Source organism: Pan paniscus, chromosome 16, assembly GCF_029289425.2.
Source record: "Pan paniscus chromosome 16, NHGRI_mPanPan1-v2.0_pri, whole genome shotgun sequence".
NCBI lineage: Eukaryota > Metazoa > Chordata > Mammalia > Primates > Hominidae > Pan > Pan paniscus.
In genome coordinates, this window is record NC_073265.2 from 64,142,069 (window position 1) to 64,164,735 (window position 22,667).

At 45.4% G+C, this 22,667-nt stretch overlaps 1 protein-coding gene across 2 annotated transcripts; it reads right to left on the bottom strand.

Moving 5' to 3' along the window:
* Positions 1-3,887: 3,887 nt before the first annotated feature.
* Positions 3,888-21,963, bottom strand: LOC100988094 (cytochrome c oxidase subunit 5A, mitochondrial). 2 transcript variants are annotated; one of them, XM_034938335.4, is made up of 5 exons: positions 21,633-21,963; positions 12,769-12,885; positions 10,404-10,525; positions 7,277-7,399; positions 3,888-4,055 (listed from the first exon to the last, which is right to left on the bottom strand). In XM_034938335.4, the coding sequence occupies exons 1-4, from the start codon at positions 21,730-21,732 to the stop codon at positions 7,286-7,288; spliced, it is 453 nt and encodes a 150-aa protein (XP_034794226.4). In that variant the 5' UTR covers positions 21,733-21,963; the 3' UTR covers positions 3,888-4,055; positions 7,277-7,285.
* Between the last annotated feature and the right edge of the window lie 704 nt (positions 21,964-22,667).

The following is a 22,667-nucleotide window of genomic DNA, read 5'->3' on the forward strand; positions in this document are numbered from 1 at the left end:
CAGGATGGTCTTGATCTCCTACCTTGTGATCCGCCCACCTTGGCCTCCCAAAGTGCTGGGATTACAGGCATGAGCCACCATGCCCGGCCCATATTCTGAATTTCATACAGTTTTTATATATTATGAAAATTTTTTTTTTTTGAGTCAGAGTCTCGCTCTGTCGCCCAGCCTGGAGTACAGCAGCATGATCTCGGCTCACTGCAACCTCCACATCTCAGGTTCAAACGATTCTTCTGCCTCAGCTTCCCATGTAGCTGGGACTATAGGTGCGTGCCACCATGCCCAGCTAATTTTTATATTTTTAGTAGAGACGTGGTGTCACCATATTGGCCAGGCTGGTCTCGAACTCCTGACCTTGTGATCCATCCGCCTCAGCCTCCCAAAGTGCTGGGATTACAGGCGTGAGCCACCGCGCCTGGCCGAAATATTTTTCATTGATTTTTCAACCATTTAAAAACATACCAGGCCAGGCACGGTGGCTCACGCCTGTAATCCCAGCACTTTGGGAGGCCGAGGCAGGTGGATCGTTTGAGTCCAGGAGTTTGACACCATCCTGGCTAACACAGTGAAACCCCGTCTCTACTAAAAATACAAAAAATAAGCCGGGCGTGGTGGCGGGCACCTGTAGTCCCAGCTACTTGGGAGGCTGAGGCAGGAGAATGGCATGAACCTGGGAGGCAGAGCTTGCAGTGAGCCGAGATCGTGCCACTGTACTCTAGCCTGGGCGACAGAGCAAAACTCTGTCTCAAAAGAAAAACAAAACACAAAAAACCATACCAGCCTGGGCAACATGGTCTACAAAAAAATACAAAAATTAGCTGGGTGTGGTAGCATGCATCTGTAGTACCAGCTCCTCAGAGGCTGAGATAGGAGGGCTTGCTTGAGCCCAGGAGGCAGAGGTTGCAGTGAGCTGATACCACACCACTGTACTCCAGCCTGGGTGACAGAGCAAGACCCTGTCTCGAAAAAAAAAAAAAAAAGTAAAAATTCCTAGAGCACCCCAGGTGCAGTAGCTCACGCTTGTAATCCCAGCACTTTGGAGGGTGAGGTGGGCGGATCACTTCAGGCTAGGAGTTCAAGACCAGTCCAGCCAACATGGTGAAACCCCATCTCTGCTAAAGCTACAATAAATCAGCCAGGCGTGGTGGCACATGCCTATGATCCCAGCTACTCAGGAGGCTAAGGAAGGAGAATCGCTTGAACCTGGGAGGCAGAGGTTGCAGTGAGCCGAGATTGTGCCACTGGACTCCAGCCTGGGCGACAGAGCAAGACTCCGTCTTAGAAAAACAAACAAACAAACAAAAACTTACCAGAGTACCCGTTTCCTTCTAAGGGTATACATGAGTGAATCAGATAAAATAAAATGTTGAAATCTCAACCTTACCTAAGATACAAAGGAGGCCAGCTGTGGTGGCTCACGCCTGTAATCCTAGCACTCTGGGAAGCCAAGACAGGCAGAGAGCTTGAACTCAGGAATTTGACACCAGCCTGGGCAACATGAGACCAAAACCACAAAAATTAGCCATGTGTGGAGGTGCACGCCCGTGGTCCCAGCTACTCTGGAGGCTGAGATGGAAGGATTGTTGGAGCCCGGGAAGTCGAGGCTATAGTGAGTCATGATCACATCACTGCACTCCAGCCTGTGTCAGAGCAAGACAGTCTCAAAACAAAACAAAAACACATTTAAAAAAAAAAAAAAAGCAAAGGCAACAAGAATCACTTTCCATCTACTAGTTCTATCCAGCTACAAATAAATCTTCTGCTTGTAAAAGAAAAGCCAATGCCTCAACCCTCACCATCTTTCAAATCACTCTCATTGCCTAAGATCACTCCTTCGCCTCCTGCAATTTGGCCTCAACCGCCCACAAAAACATGGCCAAGAAATTAAAATTTCTTGAGCATCTGGCTGGGCGCGGTGGCTCACGCCTGTAATCCCAACACTTTGGGAGGCTGAGGCAGGCAGATCACCTGAGAGGTCAGGAGTTCGAGACCAGCCTGGCCAACATGGTGAAACCCCATCTCTACTAAAATTACAAAAACTAGCAGGGCATGGTGGTGCATGCCTGTAATCCCAGCTACTTGGGAGACTGAGGCAGAAGAATCGCTTGAACCCGGGAGGGGGAGGTTGTAGTGAGCCGCAATTGTGCACTCCAACCTGGGCAACAGAGTGAGACTCTGTCTTAAAAAAAAAAAAAAAAAAAATTTTGCTGAGCATCTGTATATGCTTACTTGCTTCACTTAGTGTCATTTAATCCTGACAAAAATGGCTCTTAAAAGTCCTCCATTCAGCATTTCACAGGTATACACATGTAAAAGCTCAAGCTACATACTTTAAGATTTGCACACTTGGCTGCATGTAAGTTATACCTTACTAAAGTTGCTCTCTTCTTTCCCTCTAAATGTACCTGCTTCCACAATTTCGGCCTTCAACGTAGTTCACATCTGCCTCCAAACAGCCTCCTTGGAAGTCTTACTTTTTGCTGTTTCAAACCTTAAATTCTTTTCTCTAGTCTCAGTCTCTTTTCAGAGCTCTTGTCGTAACTAGCCCACGGATGCCTGAAATTTAACAGATCCAGAATCAAATGTAGCAATTTCTCCACTCTGCACCAAGGTCCTCCTTTTGCTGACTCCTGTATGAATGGCATCACCACTCAAATCTCAAAAATGGCCTTCCCAGAGTTCTCATTTCCCCTCATCGAATTACTTATTAACTACACCTCAATAATGTGATTCTCAAAATTCATCCCTTTCCATTCCTATGGCTACTACCCTAATTCAAAATCCCCATTAAGTTATAACCACACTGTGCCTAACTTTTATCCCTACCTCCAGTGTCTCCAGGTTCCAATATTCACTGTCTCTCCTGTTCACTGCTTTACCTTCAGTGCCTGGCATGTTTGTTATACAGTAGGTGTTCGACAAATTTTTGTAGCATGAAGACCATCACAGCATTTATCTCACCCTCATAGATAACTGTGACCCTATGTTCCTTCCTCTGCTCCTCCCATGACATGAGGAACGAGACCATTTTTATGGTAGTGAGGAGGAAAGCGCTGGCCCACAGTGGGATCAAACCTAAGAACCATGGCCTACCAACTATACATTAAAAATATGTGCCATTTTAGTTTCACATTTCTACTTCCTAAAAACTGGGCAGGGGGTTTTCTGGTAGCGGATCAGCCTTTATAAAAGGTCTCACTAGTATTAGAACTTCACCAAAACTGATTTTAATAACAATCCCTTACATGGCTCTAGGAGAGAAGACATCTAAATTTCAAGCTAGTATTAATTCAATTTCCCTGATACTGCAGTCTGGACTGGCTATACTAGAAGTCACCCAGATCTAGAACCTCTTTATCCAGCAGCTGGTTCTAGTATTATGGTGCTTCTAAGACAAGCAGGATTTGTTTTACTCAGCTGTTTAATCAGAATGCCTCCAAATTTACAAAGCAAATGTTTTAATGTCCAAGGCTAATACACCACTGCAAGGGAAGAACAGGTAGGAAAGGAAAGGGGCACTAAGAGAGGAACACACCGTAAGAGGGCTTGGCTACTGCATAGCACATCCTCAAGACTATCTCAGTGACCACTTTTAAACATCATTAAAACCTGTTTTGGAAAGGTACACAATTTGATCTATCCCCACAGACAACCAGTCCCCTAAGCCTAGGGTGTCAACAAGAAAATTCTATATAAATGACTTCTAGCCTTCAGCTAATTTACAAGCTAGGGCACCCAAACATATTAATGAAGCTGATTTTCATGTCAGATGGTTTCCAGAGAATTAACACAGTTCTCTCAGCATGTAAGAGGGCAGCAAAACCGTGAAACCAATACAGCACTTAATTTTCTGCTTATTAATGCAAACACATGAAACAAATACCTAATTTCAGTTCAAACTCATTTCCCTTTTATTAAAGTCCAAGTTACCATTACATGGCTTGGTACTCAATAAAGGAAAACTTGTTCAAATAAGGTAATATGTTATCATCAGTATTTCCAGGTAACTGTTCACACTCAAGTAGCAATGTCAATAAATCCTTGGGGAAGCCCATCTGTAAGAGAAAACACAAAGAATTAGCCAGGAAAGAATAAAGAAAAAGTAGAAATCTTTTAAAAATAACCCTTAGTGCTACAACCAGGGAAATCACTGTCTCTCTCTACCCTTTACTGCTCTTACTTAATCCTGCCTACTGTCAACCCACAAGCGACTAGCTTTGTGGCTTTTTTGTTGTTTATACACTGGTACTTCCTTCCCAATCAGAAAAGTGTCCAGTAGCTGCCATTTAACAAAAAAAAATTTTTTGGGGCCGGACACGGTGACTCATGCCCGTAACGCTAGCCCTTTGGGAAGCCGAGGCGAATGGATTGCCTGAGCATAGAAGTTCAAGGCCACCCTGGGCAACACAGTGAAACTCCGTCTCCACTAAAATACAAAAAATTAGCCTGGTGTGGTGGCCCACGCCTGCAGTCCCAGCTACTCGGGAGGCTAAGGCACGAGAATCTCTTCAACCGGGAGGCGGAGGCTGGAGTGGGCCGAGATCGCTTCATTGCACTTCAGCATGGATGACAGAGCAAGACTCTGTCTCCCAACAAAAAAAAGAAAAAGAAAAAGAAAAAAAGTTAGTATAGCTAGAATATATCCTACATAAAAAAGATCTTCTGGACCCCTTGGAATAATACTTGATAAAATGAAAACTAAAACCATCTTTTAGGAGTTCATTATAGAATATGAACCACAGGGCTGGGCGCAGTGGCTCACGCCTGTAATCCCAGCACTTTGGGAGGCCGAGGCAGGCAGATCGCGAAGTCAGGAGATTTGAGACCATCCTGGCTAACACGGTGAAACCCCGTCTCTACTAAAAATACAAAAAATTAGCCGGGCATGGTGGCGGGTGCCTGTAGTCCCAGCTACTCAGGAGGCTGAGGCAGAAGAATGGCGTGAACCTGGAAAACGGAGCTTGCAGCGAGCCGAGATCATGCCACTGCACTCCAGCCTGGGTGACAGAGCCAGACTCCGTCTCAAAAAAAAAAAAGAAAAAGAAAAAGAATATCAATCACAGGGCCAGACGCGGTGGCTCACACCTGTAAGCCCAGCACTTTGGGAGGCTGAGGCAGGTGGATCACCTGAGGTAAGGAGTTCAAGACCAGCCTGGCCAACATGGCGAAACCCGGTCTCTACTAAAAATACAAAAATGAACCGGGCATGGTGGTGGGCACTTGTAATCCCAGCTACTAGGGAGGCTGAGGCATGAGAATTGTTTGAACCCGACAGGCAGAGGTTACAGTGAGCAGAGGTCGTGCCACTGTACTCCAGCCTGGGCGACAGAGTGAGACTCCGTCTCAAAACAACAACAAAAAACAAACAAACAAGAGCTTCAAAAGTATAACTAGGAAAATTTCCATTCTGAACAACTAGTTTTCTTTAAGTACTCACAGAAGTCAAAACCATTGCATATATTATAAAGATGAGCTACTTCAGGGAGGCTGTGCTGGTGAGAGGGTGGACAAAGATAAAATGAAAAGACCATTGCTTTTGGCTCACACCTGAAACCCAAATAATTTGGAAGGCCAAGGTGGAAGGATCACTTGAGCCCAGGAGTTCAAGAACAGCCTGGGCAACATAGTGAGACCCTGACTCTATAACAAAATTTAAAACAAATAAATTAAACAAAAACAAACAAAACGACCACTCCGTTAAAGCAAGCTTTAAAACGAGAGCCCACCTGGGCGTGGTGGCTCATGCCTGTAATCCCAGCACTTTGGGAGGCTGAGGCGGGTGGATCACCTGAAATCAGGAGTTCAAGACCAGCCTGGCCAACATGGTGAAACCCCGTCTCTACTAAAAATACAAAAATTAGCCGGGCATGGTGGTGCATGCCTGTAATCTCAGCTACTTAGGAGCCTGAGGTACAAGAATCGGCTTGAACCCGGGAGGCGGAGGTTCAGTGAGCCGAGATCATGCCATTGCACTCCAGCCTAGGTGACAGAGTGAGACTCCGTCTCAAAAAAAAAAAAAAAAAATCTTAAAAGTAGATTACAAAGTTTTCAGCATTTTCTGTTCAGTTTCTCAACAGGAAGACTGAATATAAAAATTCCTTGAATTCTGAATATTTTTCTTTCTATGTATGTATGTATTTAATTAACTAAAGGAGACAGGGTCTCACTATGTTGCTCAAGCCAGTCTCAAACTCCTGATACTCCTGAACTCAAGCAATCCTCCCACCTTAGCCTCCCAAAGTGCTGAGCTTACAGGCATGAGCCATTGCTGCCAGCCAAGTTCTGAGTCTTTTTTTTTTTTTTTTTTTTTGAGACAGAGTCTCACTCTGTCACCCAGGCTGGAGTACAGTGACACAGTCTCGGCTCACTGCAACCTCCGCCTCCTGGGTTCAAGTGATTCTCCCGCCTCGGCCTCCCGAGTAGCTGGGACTACAGGCACATGCCACCACACCCAGCTAATTTTTGTATTTTTAGTAGAGACAAGGTTTCACCATGCTGGTCTCGAACTCCTGACCTTGTGATCCACCCGCCTCGGCCTCCCAAAGTGCTGGGATTACAGGCGTGAGCCACTGTGCCCAGCCCAAATAGAAATACTTTAAACACACCAAAGCAAATGTGGCAACAATAAAAGTATCTGAAAATCTGGATATGTGTACACAGACTCACTATATTATCATCTATGCTACTGTTTATGCCTAGAATATTGTATAAAGATTTTTCTTTAATTAAGGTGGCTTTTATTTGTCTTTCTACCAGTAAGAAAATAATGATGCCGGGCGCGGTGGCTCAAGCCTGTAATCCCAGCACTTTGGGAGGCCAACGCAGGTGGATCATGAGGTCGGGGTTTGAGACCAGCCTGGCCGACATAATGAAATCCCGTCTTTACTAAAAATACAAAAATTAGCCAGTTATGGTGGCATGTGGCCTGTAGTCCCAGCTACTTGGGAGGCTGAGGCTTGAATCCAGGATGCGGAGGCTGCAGTGAGCCTAGATTGCACCACTGCACTCCAGCCTGGGCAACAGAATAAGACTCCATCTCAAAAAAAAAAAAAAGACGAAAGAAAGAAAAGAAAGAAAGAAAGAAAATAATGATAACAACTAGAAATCATTTCAGTTCTTTAAATTTACCATTACTGGTATTCTCAAAATCTCTTCATGCTCACGGCCATTATCTCTAACAAGAACACTGAAAGGTCTTACTATAGCACACTGAAATGTCATCCACCCACACCTCTCTGGATTGTTTTCCTGCCTTCTTCAGTGGTTTGTCGCTTACCCATGGGGTTTACACTTTGTCAAGGCCCAGTTCCTCTGGAGTGGAGATTCCCAGTTCATTTAAAGTTGGTCTAAGTTCCTGGATGACATAGGGGTAGATTTCCTTATGAGGTCCTGCTTTGTCCTGATGGCAAAGAGAATATTCACATTTAACTTTCTCAAAAGCCATGTCTATTAATTCATGAAATGAACTTAAAAATGCCTTTAATTACTTATGCAGAGGCAGGTAGGACAGAATAATACAGGTGATCAGCTGGGCACGGTGGCTCACACCTGTAATCCCAGCACTTTGGGAGGCCGAGGCGGGCGGATCACTTGAGGTCAGGAGTTCGAGACCAGCCTGGACAACATGGTGAAATCCCATCTCTACTAAAAATACAAAAATCAGCCAGGTGTAGTGGCACATGCCTGTAATCTCAGCTACTCGGGAGGCTGAGGCAGGAGAACTGGCTTGAACCCGGGAGGCGGAGGTTGCAGTGAGCCAAGATCACGCCACTGCACTCCAGCCTGGGTGACAGAATAAGATTCTATCTCAAAAAACAAAACAAAACAAAACAAAACAAAACAGGTCATCTACTTTTAAGTTAACACATTTGTTCAGTAAATAGGGCAACTTGCTGGGTGCCGTGGCTCATGCCTGTAATTCCAGCACTTTGGGAGGCCAAGGCGGGTGGCCACAAGGTCAGGAGTTCGAGACCATCCTGACCAACATGGTGAAACCCCGTCTCTACTAAAAATACAAAAATTTGCCGGGTGTGGTGGCACGCCCCTGTAATCCCAGCTACTTGGGAATGCTTGAACCAGGGAGGCGGAGGTTGCAGTGAGCTGAGATCATGACACTACACTCCAGCCTAGGCGACAGAGCGAGACTCCGTCTCAAAAAAAAAAAAAAAAAAATTAAATAAAAATAAAGAGGGCAACTTATATATGTACTGTTCAAGGTAGGCTTTTGAAATACCTTGAGAATAACTGCAATTGGACTAAATCCAGAAAAAAATCTTAAAGTCTAGAATTACTGGAAAAGAAGGTAGTGATGACAGAATTTTGTGAAGGCAATTAGACATGCCCAGCAGGCAACATGAATAATTAAGTTAACGGGAAAAGTTTTTTCATTTGCCTCCAATTTGAGACCCTAACTGAATTAACTACCAGTGCTGAATGGATTGATAGCCTACAGAACCCTTAATTATCTTACCCATTATAGATAAAGTAATGTCACACTTCTGCTGTTAACGGACCTTAAGTTTCTTTCTTACAGACCACAGTATCTTTTCATGGAGAGCTGTACTTTGAGAATACATATGTCCAGGGCTGGAGACTTTTCACTGTAATATATAGTTACACCTGTGCTGTCACAAGGTTCCTTAGGAACGAATAAGAAGTCAAAAGAACTAAGAAAGTGCCGGCCGGGCGTGGTGGCTCACCCCTGTAATCCCAGCACTTTGGGAGGCTGAGGCGGGTGGATCAACTGAGGTCAGGAGTTTGAGATCAGCCTGACCAACATGGAGAAACCCCGTCTCTTAAAATACAAAATTAGCCTGTAATCCCAGCTACTCGGGAGGCTGAGGCAGAAGAATCGCTTGAACCCAGGAGACCTCGGAGGTTGCAGTGAGCTGAGATCACGCCATTGCACTCCAGCTTGGGCGACAGAGTGAGACTCTATCTCGAAAAAATAAATAAACTCAGAAATTATGACCAAATAAGAGGGAGGAAAATTAGTATATATCCTCCTATGTTTTCATATAATGTATATATATTTTTTTGAGATGGAGTTCCTCTCTCTTGTTGCCCAGGCTGGAGTGCAATGGTGCCATCTTGGCTCACTGTAACCTCTGCCTCCCGGGTTCAAGCAATTCCCCTGCCTCAGCCTCCCGACTAGCTGGGATTACAGGCATGCACCCCCACGCCGGGCTAATTTTTTATTTTCAGTAGAGATGGGGTTTCTCCATCTTGGTCAGGCTGGTCTCGAACTCTTGACCTCAGGTGATCCACCCGCCTCAGTCTCCCAAAGTGCTGGGATTACAGGCGTGAGCCACCGTGCCCAGCCAACGCAAATATGTTTAAAGTCAAACACATTTCTACAGTATCAACAGTTGTGTAGTATAACCAGTTCTGGGAAGCTCCCTCTCAAGAATTCCTAACATTTCGTATGACAAATAGCAAGAAGATGAATACACTTTGTAGTTAAATCTTTATATATCCTTTATTATTTCCTTGATAAATTCCTTTCTTTTTTTTTTTAGAGACGGAGTTTCTCTCTTGTTGCCCAGGCTGGAGTGCAATGGTGCGATCTCAGCTCACTGCTACCTCCGCCTCCCGGGTTCAAGCAATTCTCCTGCCTGGGCCTCCCGAGTAGCTGGGATTACATGCATGTGCCACCATGCCCAGCTAATTTTTTTTTTTTTTTTTTTTTTTTGAGACAGAGTCTTGCTCTGTCACCCAGGCTGGAGTGCAGTGGCGCTATCTTGGCTCACTGCAAGCTTTGCCTCCCGGGTTCACGCCATTCTCCCGCCTCAGCCTCCCAAGTAGCTGGGACTACAGGCACCTGCCACCACACCCGGCTAATTTTTTTGTATTTTTAGTAGAGACAGGGTTTCACCGTGTTAGCCAGGATGGTTTCGATCTCCTGACCTCGTGATCCGCCCGCCTCGGCCTCCCAAAGAGCTGGGATTACAGGCGTGAGCCACCGCGCCTGGCCTAATTTTTATATTTTTAGTAGAGACAGGGTTTCACCATGTTGGCCAGGCTGTTCTCAAACTCCTGACATCGCATGATCCACCCGCCTTAGCCTCCCAAAGTGCTGGGATTACAGGCATGAGCCATCACACACGGCCAAGATAAATTCTTAAAAAAGAAAGAAAAAAAAAAAAAACAGAGAGAAAAAAGAAAAAAGATAAATTCTTAAATGGAATTGCTGAACAAAAGTGTATCATGTACAATTTGTAAGGCCTTGAATAAATGCTGCCAAAGTAGCCTCTAGAAAGATTTTAACTGCAATGTACATTCCTTCTAGTTATATAAGGACTCATTTTAGGCATTTTAACAAATTCAAAAATATAGAATATTCTGATACCTCAGCAATAGCCCACTCATTTACAGAACAATTTTAGCATTATTATTTCACTGACCTTAACAGCCTCTAGGATACGAACTGTACTAGCAAAATCATTTAACCGTCTGCATGCCCGCAAAGCAGCATCAATGATTTTGGGCTCTGGAACCATATCATAGGTAACAAGTGTGTTTATCCCTGCAAAATTAAAAAGAAGGGCTATGTCAACCTCGAAGAGCCTCACTTAAACTATGAGTTATTTATATTTTTACTGAATCACTGATGTATGATCTTATCTGTCTGGGTCTCCATTCTCTTACCTATAAAATGAGAGAAATCTACCTTTAACAAATTCTAGATAATAAGATCACAGTGGATCTCCCTTAGTGAATCAGTGGAAAGAAAGAACTATGCAACAGCACGCAGATTGAAGGAAAAAATCCTGAGTTTTTTTTTCCCCTTTGAGAACAAGAGGGTCATTTTCAACTCCTAACTTTTTTTTTGGAGATGGAGTCTTGCTCTGTCACCCAGGCTGGAGTACAGTGGTGCCACCTCAGCTTACTGCAACCGCTGCCACCTGGGTTCAAGTGATTCTCCTGCCTCAGCCTACCAAGTAGCTGGGATTACAGGCGGGTGCCACCAAGCCCGGCTAATTTTAGTATTTTTAGTAGAGACGGGGTTTCAGCATCTTGGCCTGGCTGGTCTTGAACTCCTGACCTCGTGATCCACCCGCCGCGGCCTCCCAAAGTGCTGGGATTACAGGCATGAGCCACCACATCCGGCCCTCCTATCTTTAACTCTTAGTAGAATGAACACATTTTGGATGCTTTAAAAGAGATTCAAGGCTGGGCTCAGGTGGATCACCTGAGGTCAGGAGTTCAAGACCAGCCTGGTCAACATGGAGAAACCCTGTCTCTATTAAAGATACAAAATTAGCCGGGCGTGGTGGCACATGCCTGTAATCCCAGCTACTCTCGAAGCTGAGGCAGGAGAATCACTTGAACCCAGGTGGTGGAGGTTGCAGTGAACTGAGATCGCACCATTGCACTCTAGCCTGGGCAATAAGAGAGAAACTCCATCTCAAACAAAACAAAACAAACAAACAAAAAAACCAAAATAAAAGAGATTCAACTGGAAAACAGCCTAAAAACAGCCAGAGAAATGCGTAGAGTTAATGAAGCCTAAATGAGGACATTAAGGAGATATTATAGAGAAACATTAGTACACAGACTCATAAACATTCAACCAGAAAATGATTGGGCATGATTACTTTCAGATCTGCACAAAATGACACATCATAAAATTTAAGATTCTCTTAATGGGAATACATAATTGTTCTTTTTATTACTTCTACTCCAGATTGTTCAGTAAGAATTCTACTGGTTGTAGCAAAAGGGAATCATTACATTTCTGCAGAGAAGTTTAAAGCACTTAGGTTTCTTGCTTTTATTACTTTAAAATATTTAAACAAAGTATACCAGTGAATACGATGCAGTCATTGAGATTGAATTTTTGGTATGAGATAAATTACCCTACACCTAATTCTATTTTTTCATGTTAAGTGTGCATCTGCAAATTTAGGAAAGACAAGTTCTAACTTACTTACTTATTCAGGGCAAAACAATGCAAAAATAACAAAAAACCCAAACCATCACCCAAAGGGGAAGGGAACCAAATGACTGCTTTGTGTAAATTCTTTTTTTTTTTTTTTTTTTTTTTTTTTCTGAGACAGAGTCTCACTCTGTTGCCCAGGCTGGAGTGCAGTGGCGCGATCTCGGCTCACTGTAAGCTCTGCCTCCTGGGTTCACGCCATTCTCCTGCCTCAGCCTCCCGAGTAGCTGGGACTATAGGCACCCGCCACCACGTCTGGCTAATTTTTTTGGTATTTTTAGTAGAGACGGGGTTTCACCATGTTAGCCAGGATGGTCTTGATCTCCTGACCTCGTGATCCGCCCGCCTTGGCCTCCCAAAGTTCTGGGATTACAGGCGTTAGCCACCGCGCCCGTCCTGTGTAAATTGTTTGAAATGTACAAAACTGTTACCTTTTGCTCATCTAGCCTTATTGCTATAGCAGTGGTTTTCAATTAAGGGTGACTTCATCCCTCAGGAGACACTGGGTAATGCCTAGAAACATTTTTGGTTGTCACATGGTACGAATGTGTGCATACTGGCTCCTAGCAGGTAGAGGCCAAAGGTGATGCTAAACACCCTACAGTGTAAAGGACAGTCCCCTACAACAAAGAATTATCTGGCCCAAAATGTCAATAGTGCCTGCCTTAAAATCCTGCTTTATAGGTAGCCATAAACTTTCCTAACTGCAAGTTGCATGAAGTAACCAGTTTAAACAACGCATGTTTTCGAAACAGTTGCTCTCAATAAAGGAGCAGAAGCAGTTCATATTTACACACCAAAATAGACAAATATGTTTATGTTCCAATTACCTTTACGCAATTCCCAGGCATCTATATCTGGCTTGTTGAAGTATGTTACCCAGCGAGCATCAAACTCCTCATCTGTCTCCTGTGACCCATGGGAATAGCAGCGAACTGACTGGATAGCTACAATGTGAAAGAACCATAACTTCAATGTACACAAATAGTACTTGATATATCTTGTTTAATGCATTAAATTTTGAGTTGACTATATATGTTGCGGCAGCAAAAATATTGAACAGGTCAAATGAAATACATCGTATACATTGATACAGAAAGATATATTTTAAATTAAGCAAATAAAATCAAGTAGAACAAAAAGTATTACATAGGCATGTTTATACTTTTCTCCCTAATGTATAATACTCGCTTGAAATTATTAACAGTGGTTCCCTCTGATTTTAAATTAACAGTGATTATCATGGGACGTAAAAACTACTTTATATACTTCCATATTGTTTGAATGTTTACACATAACCAGAGTATTAATTCCTAAGTAAAAATGTCCCAGGTGGGCATAGTGGGGCACACACCTGTAGTGCCAGCTACTCAGAGGCTGAGGCAGGAAGATTACCCGAGCCCAGGAGTTCAAGGTCGTAGGGTGCTAACAATATGACAGAACCTGATAAAATAGCCATTGCATTCCAGCCTGGGCAACACAGCGACACCCCACTTCTAAAAACTAAGAATAGGCCAGGCGCAGTGGCTCACGCCTGTAATCCCAGCACTTTGGGAGGCCGAGGCAGGCGCATCACGAGGTCAGGAGATCAAGACCATCCTGGCTAACACGGTGAAACCCCGTCTCTACTAAAAATACAAAAAATTAGCCAGGTGTGGTGGCGGGCGGCTGTAGTCCCAGCTACTCGGGAGGCTGAGGCAGGAGAATGGCGTGAACCTGGACGGCGGAGGTTGCAGTGAGCTGAGATCACACCACTGCACTCCAGCCTGGGCGACAGAGCAAGACTCTGACTCAAAAAACAAACAAAAAAACAAAAACAAAAACTAAAACTAAAAAACTAAGACTAGGCCGGGCGCAGTGGCTCACGCCTGTAATCCCAGCACTTTGGGAGGCTGAGGCGGGTGGATCAAGAGGTCAAGAGATCAAGGCCATCCTGGCCAACATGGTGACACCCCATCTCTACCAAAAGTATAAAAATTAGCTGGGTGTGGTGGCGCGTGCCTGTAGTCCCAGCAACTCGGGAGGATGAAGCAGGGGAATTGCTTGAACCCAGGAGGCGGAGGTTGCAGTGAGCCGAGATTGCGCCACTGCACTCCAGCCTGGCGACAGAGCGAGACTCTGCCTCAAAAAAAAAAAAAAAAAAGACAATAAACAACAACAACAACAAAAAACAAAAAAGCAACAAAAAAAAAACTAAGAGCAATACTAATGTCCATTCAAGTTCTTTTTTTTGAGACAGGCTCTCGCTCTGTTGTTGCCTAGGCTGGAGTGTAGTGGCGCGATCACAGCTCACTGCAGCCTCGAACTCTTTGGGCTCAAGCATTCCTTCCTCCCTTGCCTCCCAAAGTGCTGGGATTACAGGTGTGAGCCACCAGCCCTGGCACCATTCAAGTTCTTAAGTAAACTTATATACTTCATTCACACATTAAAAAAAAAAAAATCTCGGGCCGGGCTTGGTGGCTCACGCCTGTAATCCCAGCACTTTGGGAGGCTGAGATGGGCGGACCACGAGGTCAGGATATCGAAACCATCCTGGCTAACACGGTGAAACCCCGTCTCTACTAAAAATACAAAAAATTAGCCGGGTGTGGTGGCGGGCGCCTGTGGTCCCACCTAGTTGGGAGGCTGAGGCAGGAGAATGGCGTGAACCCAGGAGGCAGAGCTTGCAGTGAGCAGAGATCACGCCACTGCACTCCAGCCTGGGCAACAGAGCGAGACTCTGTCTCAAAAAAAAAAAAAAAAAAAAAAAAAAAATTCTCATGTTATTATATTCCAAAATAAATTACACATCCTGACAAATTACACATACAAATTGCTTTATCAAACTACAGCCCCTTCCCAAAATATTCTGATAAATCCCCTAAGGGAACGTACACTCTAATCTATACCTAATGCAAAATAATACTGTTTTACTAGGAATATTTTGGGCTGGGCGCAGTGGCTCACACCTGTAATTCCAGCACTTTGGGAGGCTGAGACTGGTGGATCACCTGAGTTCAGGAGTTTGTGACCAGCCTGATCAACATTGTGAAACTCCGTCTCTACTAAAAATACAAAAATTAGCTGGGCGTGATGACGGGCGCCTGTAATCTCAGCTACGCGAGAGACTGAGGCAGGAGAATCACTCGAACCCAGGAGGCGGAGGTTGAGGTGAGGTGAGATGATGCCATTGTACTCCAGCCTGGGCGACACAGCAAGACTCTGTCTCAAAGAAAAAAAGAAATGATGTTTACATAGAGTACTGTATGAAAAGCATTTCCATTTTTTTTTTTTTTTTTTGAGATCGAGTCTCACTCTGTCACCCAGGCTGAAATGCAGTGGAACAATCTCAGCTCACTGCAACCTCTGCCTCCTGGATTCAAGTGATTCTCCTGCCTCAGCCTTCTGAGTAGCTGAGACTACAGGCGAGCGCCACTAAGCTTGGCTAAGTTTTGTATTTTGAGTAGAGACGGGATTTCACCACATTGCCCAGGCTGGTCTCGAACTCCTGACCTCCAGTGATCTGCCCACCTCAGCCTCCCAAAGTGCTGGGATTACAGACGCAAGCCACTGCACCCAGCCCCATTTTTTCTTTCTTCTTGTCAAATGGACACTGAATTGAGTCTGGAAATCTGAATTCCTTCTGAACAGCCTCTGGAACAGGTAGGGGGATAGGCGGAGGCAGAAAATTTTATCTTTGGGTATTGAATGCAGCACAACCTAGCACTTAGATACCTCTAGGCTCTTCGCTCTCTCTGTTTGACCCTGGAAAATTAACTTAAGTTTCATTTTCCTTATCTGTAAAATGGGGACGCTACCCCCCTTAGCAGATTATGAAGATTAAATGTGAAAACAGGTAGGTTAACACTATGCACTGGTAAGTATTAAACAAATGGTAGCTATAAACTAACCCTTATCTAAAAACGTCTTAGTTGTCTATTTATAGAAATCATAACTTAAAGAGATGAAACCTATCTCAAATCACATTTCCTACTACCTGTATTAGATAAGTGTGGTGTAACTTCCAGTTGTTTAAGGCTTAACATATTTTTATTTATTTACTTTTAGAGATGGGGGTCTTGATATGTTGCCCAGGGTGGTCTTAAACTCCTAGCCTCAAGCAATCCTACCACTCCCAAAATACTAGAATTACAGGTGTGAGCCACCATACCCAGCCTTAACATACATATATATATATTTTTAAAAACTTCACCCAGAAACCTCTCAACATTGTTGTTCTAAGAACACTCTGAAATTTAAACATTAGTAATATCCTATATGTCTTTAATGCAGTAACTGGCAGGAGGAAGAGTAGCAAAAAAACGAAGCAGAAAAGATCTTCCCAGAAACCTAAATTACCTACATAATCCAAGCCCAGAATGAAGTGGAACATGTACATAAATGGACTAGAAGTGAACACGTTTTAATTTCTTTTTTTTTTTTTTTTGAGACAGAGTCTCACCCTGTCGCCCAGGCTGGAGTGCAATGGCACGATTTCGGCTCACTGCAACCTCCATCTCCCGGGTTCAAGTGATTCTCCTGCCTTAGCCTCCCAAGTAGCTGGGATTACAGGCATGCGCCACCATGTCAGGCTAATTTTTTGTATCTTTAGTAGACACAAAGTTTCACCATGTTAGTCAGGCTGGTCTCGAACTCTTGACCTCATGATCTGCCTGCCTCAGCCTCCCAAAGTGCTGGGATAACAGGCATGAGCCACGGTTCCCAGCCTTAATTTCTACAACAAGAAAAAAATGGATCTCTACACCTAAATATGTCTGGTAAGTACAAACATTTAATCAAAACTACATGGATATTTAATAAGTCTTACAAGACTAATATTCAAATTTAATATATCAGAAAACAAGGCCAGGTGCGGTGGCTCACACCTGTAATCCCAGCACTTTGGGAGGCTGAGGCAGGCAGATCACTTGAGGCCAGGAGTTCAAGACCAGCCTGGCCAACATGGTGAAACCCTGTCTCTACTAAAATACAAAAAATTAGCCAGGCGTGGTGGCACACCCCTGTAGTCCCAGCTACTTGGAATGCTGAAGGAGGAGAACAGCTTGAACCCAGGGAGGTTGCAGTGAGCCAAGATCGTGCCACTGCATTCCAGCCTGGGCGACAGAGCAAGACTCCGTCTCAAAAAAAAAAAAATCTATCTATCTATCTATCTATCTATCTATCTATCTATCTATCTATCTATCTATGTAAAAACATAGATTAGAACAACCATCTAATGCACTATTATCAAGAACTTAGGGCCAGATGCAGTGGCACTAGCCTGGGCGACAGAGTGAGACCCTGTCTCAAAAAAGAAAAAATTATAAGCTACCTCTTCAAAAACTAAAGCTAGCCTTAACTGAATACTGAAAGTGCAAGTATAAAATGATACAATCACTTTGGAAGACGGTTTAAGCAGTTTCTTATCAAGTTAAACACAAACCTACCATATAACACAGTAATTCCACTCCTAAGTATTTACCCAATGAAAGGTCTATGTACTCCTTCCCCAGAGGTAATTACCTGTCCCATCCACAACAGTGCTTCATGATAAGCAATTCCTTTTGTTCACTGCTGGGCATGGATTTGACTACATGAGTGCTACGCTTTGTTTCCTAACTGTGAATAAGATGACCAGCAACAGCAAATCCAAGTCAAGGAGATCACCACCTTCAAGGATTTGATCATATGTCTTCTGGAAGCCAAATTACAAACTGGTTGTATTCCAAAAAGTCTTTTATAAAACAGAACTAGAACTTTGAGAGGCCAAGGCAGGATCGCTTGATGCCAGGACTGAGAGACCAGCTTGGGCAACAAAGACAGACCTCCATTCTCTACAAAAAACTTAAAAAATTAGCGGGGTTTGGTGGTCCCAGCTACTCAGGAGGCTGAGGCGGGAGGATCCCTTGAGCCCAGGGCAACAAGGCTGCAGTGAGCTATGACTGCGCCACTGCACTCTAGCCTAGGTGATAGAGCAATACTCTATATCAAACAAATTAAATAAAAATTTAAAAACCCATACATCCCTTTCTGAAGGGCTAAAACAGACTCTCCCCACGTGATTTAAATTTTTTTTTTTTTTTGAGATGGAGTCTCACTCTGTCGCCCAGGCGGGAGTGCAGTGGCGCAATCTCAGCTCACTGCAAGCTCCGCCTCCCAGGTTTACGCCATTCTCCTATCTCAGCCTCCCCAGCAGCTGGGACTACAGGCACTCGCCACCACGCCCGGCTAATTTTTTTGTATTTTTAGTAGAGACGGGGTTTCACCGTGTTAGCCAGGATGGTCTCGATCTCCTGACATTGTGATCCGCCCGCCTCAGCCTACCAAAGTGCTGGGATTACAGGCGTGAGCCACCATGCCCGGCCATGATTTAAATTATATTGTTAAATCCAATAATGGGTAAAGCAGGATCTATTCTATTAGCTATGGACACATCCCCCACATGCTTAACTTTTTTTAGGTAAACTATACTAGCATTCTCTGCCCCACACACCCCACCCCACTTAAGAACAGGATCTCCACCTAGTATTGAAGCTTGAAAGGCAAATTATTTTGGAAAACAATTACTCAGAGCTTTTACGTAACCTGAAAGTCCCAAAGTAAGAAAAAAGCAGCAGCTGTGAAAAATGAGGACATTTTTAGGGCTTCATCCTAAAAAGCTATTTCTAACACTGCTTTTTGGCATTCAGTTAAGCACTCCATTTAAAAACAAAAAAGGCTAACATATATAGAAAAATAAAAGGGCTCATTGATCCTTTGGGTTTAAATTTAGTTAAATCGGATAGTTTTCCATTTAATAAATAATCAACCCTGACAGGCCCAAAGAATGAACACTTTGGTGGTGGTAACTGTAGGAATGAGGGCACATTAACGAGTTACTGAGGCCGGGTGCAGTGGCTCTCGCTTGTAATCCCAGCACTTTGGGAGGCTGAGGTGGAAGGATGGCTTGAGCCCAGGAGGTTAAGGCTGCAGTGAGCTGTGCCAACTGCACTGCAGCCTGCATGACAGAGCGAGACCCTGTCTCAAAAACAAAAACAAAAACAAAACAAAACCAAAACAACAGAAGAAGAAAAAGAAAAATTTGGCTGGGCATGGTGGCTCACACCTGTAATCCCAGCACTTTGGAAGGTGGGAGGAGGGAGGCACTCCTGAACCCAGGAGTCCCCAGACCAGCCTGTTTCTACGGAAAATAAAACTGGTGGCACACTCTTGTGGTCCCAGCTACTTGGAAGGCGGAGGCAGGAGGATCAGTTGAGTCCCAGGAGGTCAAGGCTGCAGTGAGCTGTGATGGTGCCACTGCACTCCAGCCTAGGCAACACAGTGAGACTATCACCAAAAAAAAAAAAAATTAAAAAAAAAATTTTTTTTGAGATGGCATGATCTCGGCTCACTGCAAACCTCTGCCTCCCGGGTTCAAGCAATTCTAATGCCTCAGCCTCCCAAGAAGCTGGGACCACGTGTGCGTGCCACCACACCTGGCTAATTTTTGTATTTTTAGTAGATACTGGGTTTCGCCATGTTCAGGCTGGTCTGGAACTTCTGATCTCAGGTAATCTACCCGCCACAACCTCCCAAAGTGCTGGGATTACAGGCGCGAGCCACCGTGTCCGGCTGAAAAATGTAAATTGTACTGTTACTTTAGCAAAACACAAAATCTAAACAAACATCAGGATGGCCCAAACATAACTATAAGAAACAAAAATGGTTCCACCATTAAAAAGGAGTCAGTTTCGGCCAGGTGTGGTGTCTCACGTCTGTAATCCCAGCACTTTGGGAGGCTGAGGCAGACGGATCACCTGACCTCACGAGCTCGAAACCAGCATGGCCAACATGGTGAAACCCCATCTCTACTAAAAACACAAAAAGTAGCCGGGCGTGGTGGCAGGTGCCTGTAACCCCAGCTACTCCGGAGGCTGAGGCAGGAGAATCGCTTGAGCCAAGACCGTGCTATTGCACTCCAGCCTGGGCAACAAGAACGAAACTCTTGTCTCAAGAAAAAAAAACCAAAAAAACAAAAAACAAAACAAAACAAAACAAAAACAAGGAGTCAGTTTCCCAAGATGGACTTTGGTTTCCTTTTCTATAAAATAAAATGGCTTCCACGATCTCTAAAGTACACTCTAGGTTGGCTGCAGTGGCTCATGCCTATAATCCCAAACTTTGGGAGGCTGAGGTGGGAGGATCACCTGAGCCCAGGAGTTCAAGCCCAGCCTGGGCAACATAGAGACACTCCGTCTCTAATTTAAAAATAAATAAATAAACAAAAATAAAGTACCCTCCAGCCTTATGGTTCTACGACAAATGATAAAAGTCTAAAATGAATGAAGCAAAACATATTCTTTAGGTTCTGAAGTGTTAAAACACTTAGTCAAGGCAACAACCTTATTAGTTTTGAGTTTCTGAGTTCTTTTTTTTTTTTTTTGAGACGGAGTCTTGCTCTGTCGGCCAGGCTGGAGTGCAATGGCGCGATTTCGGCTCACTGCAACCTCCATCTCTCAGGTTCAAGCGATTCTTGTGCTTCAGCCTCCCGAGTAGCTGGGATTACAGGCGCCCACCACCACACCCAGCTAAATTTTTTGTATTTTTAGTACAGACAGGGTTTCACCATGTTGGCCAGGCTGCTCTTGAACTCCTGACCTCAGGTGATCCGCCCGCCTCGGCCTACCAAAGTGCTGGGATTACAGGCATGAGCCACCGCGCCCGGCTGAGTTCTTTTTTTAATTTTTAACTTCAGCATACCCTGAAACGAGTTTCTGAGTTCTTATGTTTAAATACGCATGCATAGTTGCCAGTGATGCAGGTTCAAAAATAAAATATAATATGCATGCATAGAAGCTAAATTTCAAAATGTAGCTTATATAATCATCACGGACCAAGATCGAAGTGCAATTACTGTAATTATTCTATGGTGGTGGACTCAAAACCTCCCAGCACACATATAAAGGGAAGGAAAATAGACAAAAATCAGAAGCACGTCTCATACTCCAGCAATCAGGCTTCTATTACAAAAGGGAAAAAACACGAAGCGTTCCTATGCTTGTAAAACCCAGTATTCCTGTGTCTGTGACATTCAATTTTCAAAAGAGTGATATTTTTATCATAAGCCCTATCAAAACTCTGGCTATCTTCCGGAGATCAGGAAACAACCACACACTTCCATCTATTTTAAACGTGGAAGAATTAGAACGTGGCACAGCAGACCCTAAAAATGACGGAAAAGGCTGTGAAGGTGACACACTAATCGCTAACCGAGAAATGCCTGATTGAAAAGTATAATCGTGTGTCCCATACGGAAGCATATTGTGTCCTCGGACCCCAAGCGGCGTGCCCGGAGGCTCAATGTCACCTTCGCCGAGGCGCTGCAGGCCGGCGGCGGCCACTCTCGGTCAGGTGGCCGCAGGGTCGGCGCCGGGGCAGGGTCATGGCCCGGGAACCGAAGGGGAGCGCTGCGTCCCCTCCTCGGTGCCCACAGCAGGTCCACATCTGACCTGTCCGCGGTGGCACAGCCAGGAAGTTGCGCGGGGGGAGGCCCCGGGGGCGCGCTCTCAGGTCCTCCACTACTCGAGGCGGCGGGCAGGGCGGCCCGCGGTCACCGGGTTCAGTAACCAGGGTAGGGCAAGGGCTAGGCCGGGGAGAGCCCGCCCCGGAGTGGCGGCGGGGACCCAGGTCACCGCAAGGACACGAGGGCGCGGGCAGTGGCAAGCAGGGGCCTTACCCGCGGCGGGGCCGGGGGTCCGGGCGGAGTGCAGGAGGCCTCGAGGGCCGGCCCGGGTGGTTGCGGCCACAGCGCAGCGGCGGAGAGCGGCGCCCAGCATGACGGCGATGGCGGCGCGCAGGCTGAGGACAGAGAGAAGCCGGTGTAAGCTCGCGGGTTGCTCCGGAGCGGGCGGGGGCCGGACAGGCTCACAGCGGGCGGAGCACGTAGGCCCGCCCACTGCGACTCTGGCGCGTGGGCGGGAGGGGCCACCGCGCGGCCGGCGGCGGGGGCTACGGCGGCGCGCTGAGGACAAACTGTTAGCCTCGCGTCCCGCCTTGTCTCTGGTCAGGTGACGCGCAGTTGCCATCCTGTAAGTAGGAATGGAGGCGAGGGAGGAGCAACCGACCGTGATCTTGTTCGAGTCAGGCCCAGGAGGGTACTTAATCACCTCAAAATAGGAATGACAGCAATAACAACAAACTATAATAAAAAATACGTACTTTGCGCCCGGGCGCTGTGGCTCACGCCTGTAATCCCAGCACTTTTGGGAGGCCGAGGCAGGCGGATCACCTGCGGTCGGGAGTTCAAGACCAGCCTGGGCAACATGGAGGAACCCCCCCGTCTCTACTAAAAATACAAAATTAGCCAGGCGTGGTGGCGCAACGCATGCCCGCAATCCCACCTACTCGGGAGGCTGAGGCAGGAGAATCGCTTGAACCCAGGAGGAGGAGGTTGCGGTGAGCCGAGATGGTGCCATTGCACTCCAGCCTGGGCAACAAGAGCGAAACTCCGTCTCAAAAAAACCAAACAAAACAAAAACCTACTTTGCTTAGCCCCGCCTTCTCATTGTGGCATAAAATAAAACAGCGAATGGGGGAAAGAATGCCGCTGGACGCGGTTGCTCACGCCTGTAGTCCTAGCACTTTGGGAGCCCAAGGCGGGCGGATCACCTGAGGTCGGGAGTTCGAGACCAGCCTGACCAACATGGAGAAACCCCTGTCTCTACTAAAAATGCAAAATTAGCCAGGCGTGGTGGCGCATGCCTGTAATCCC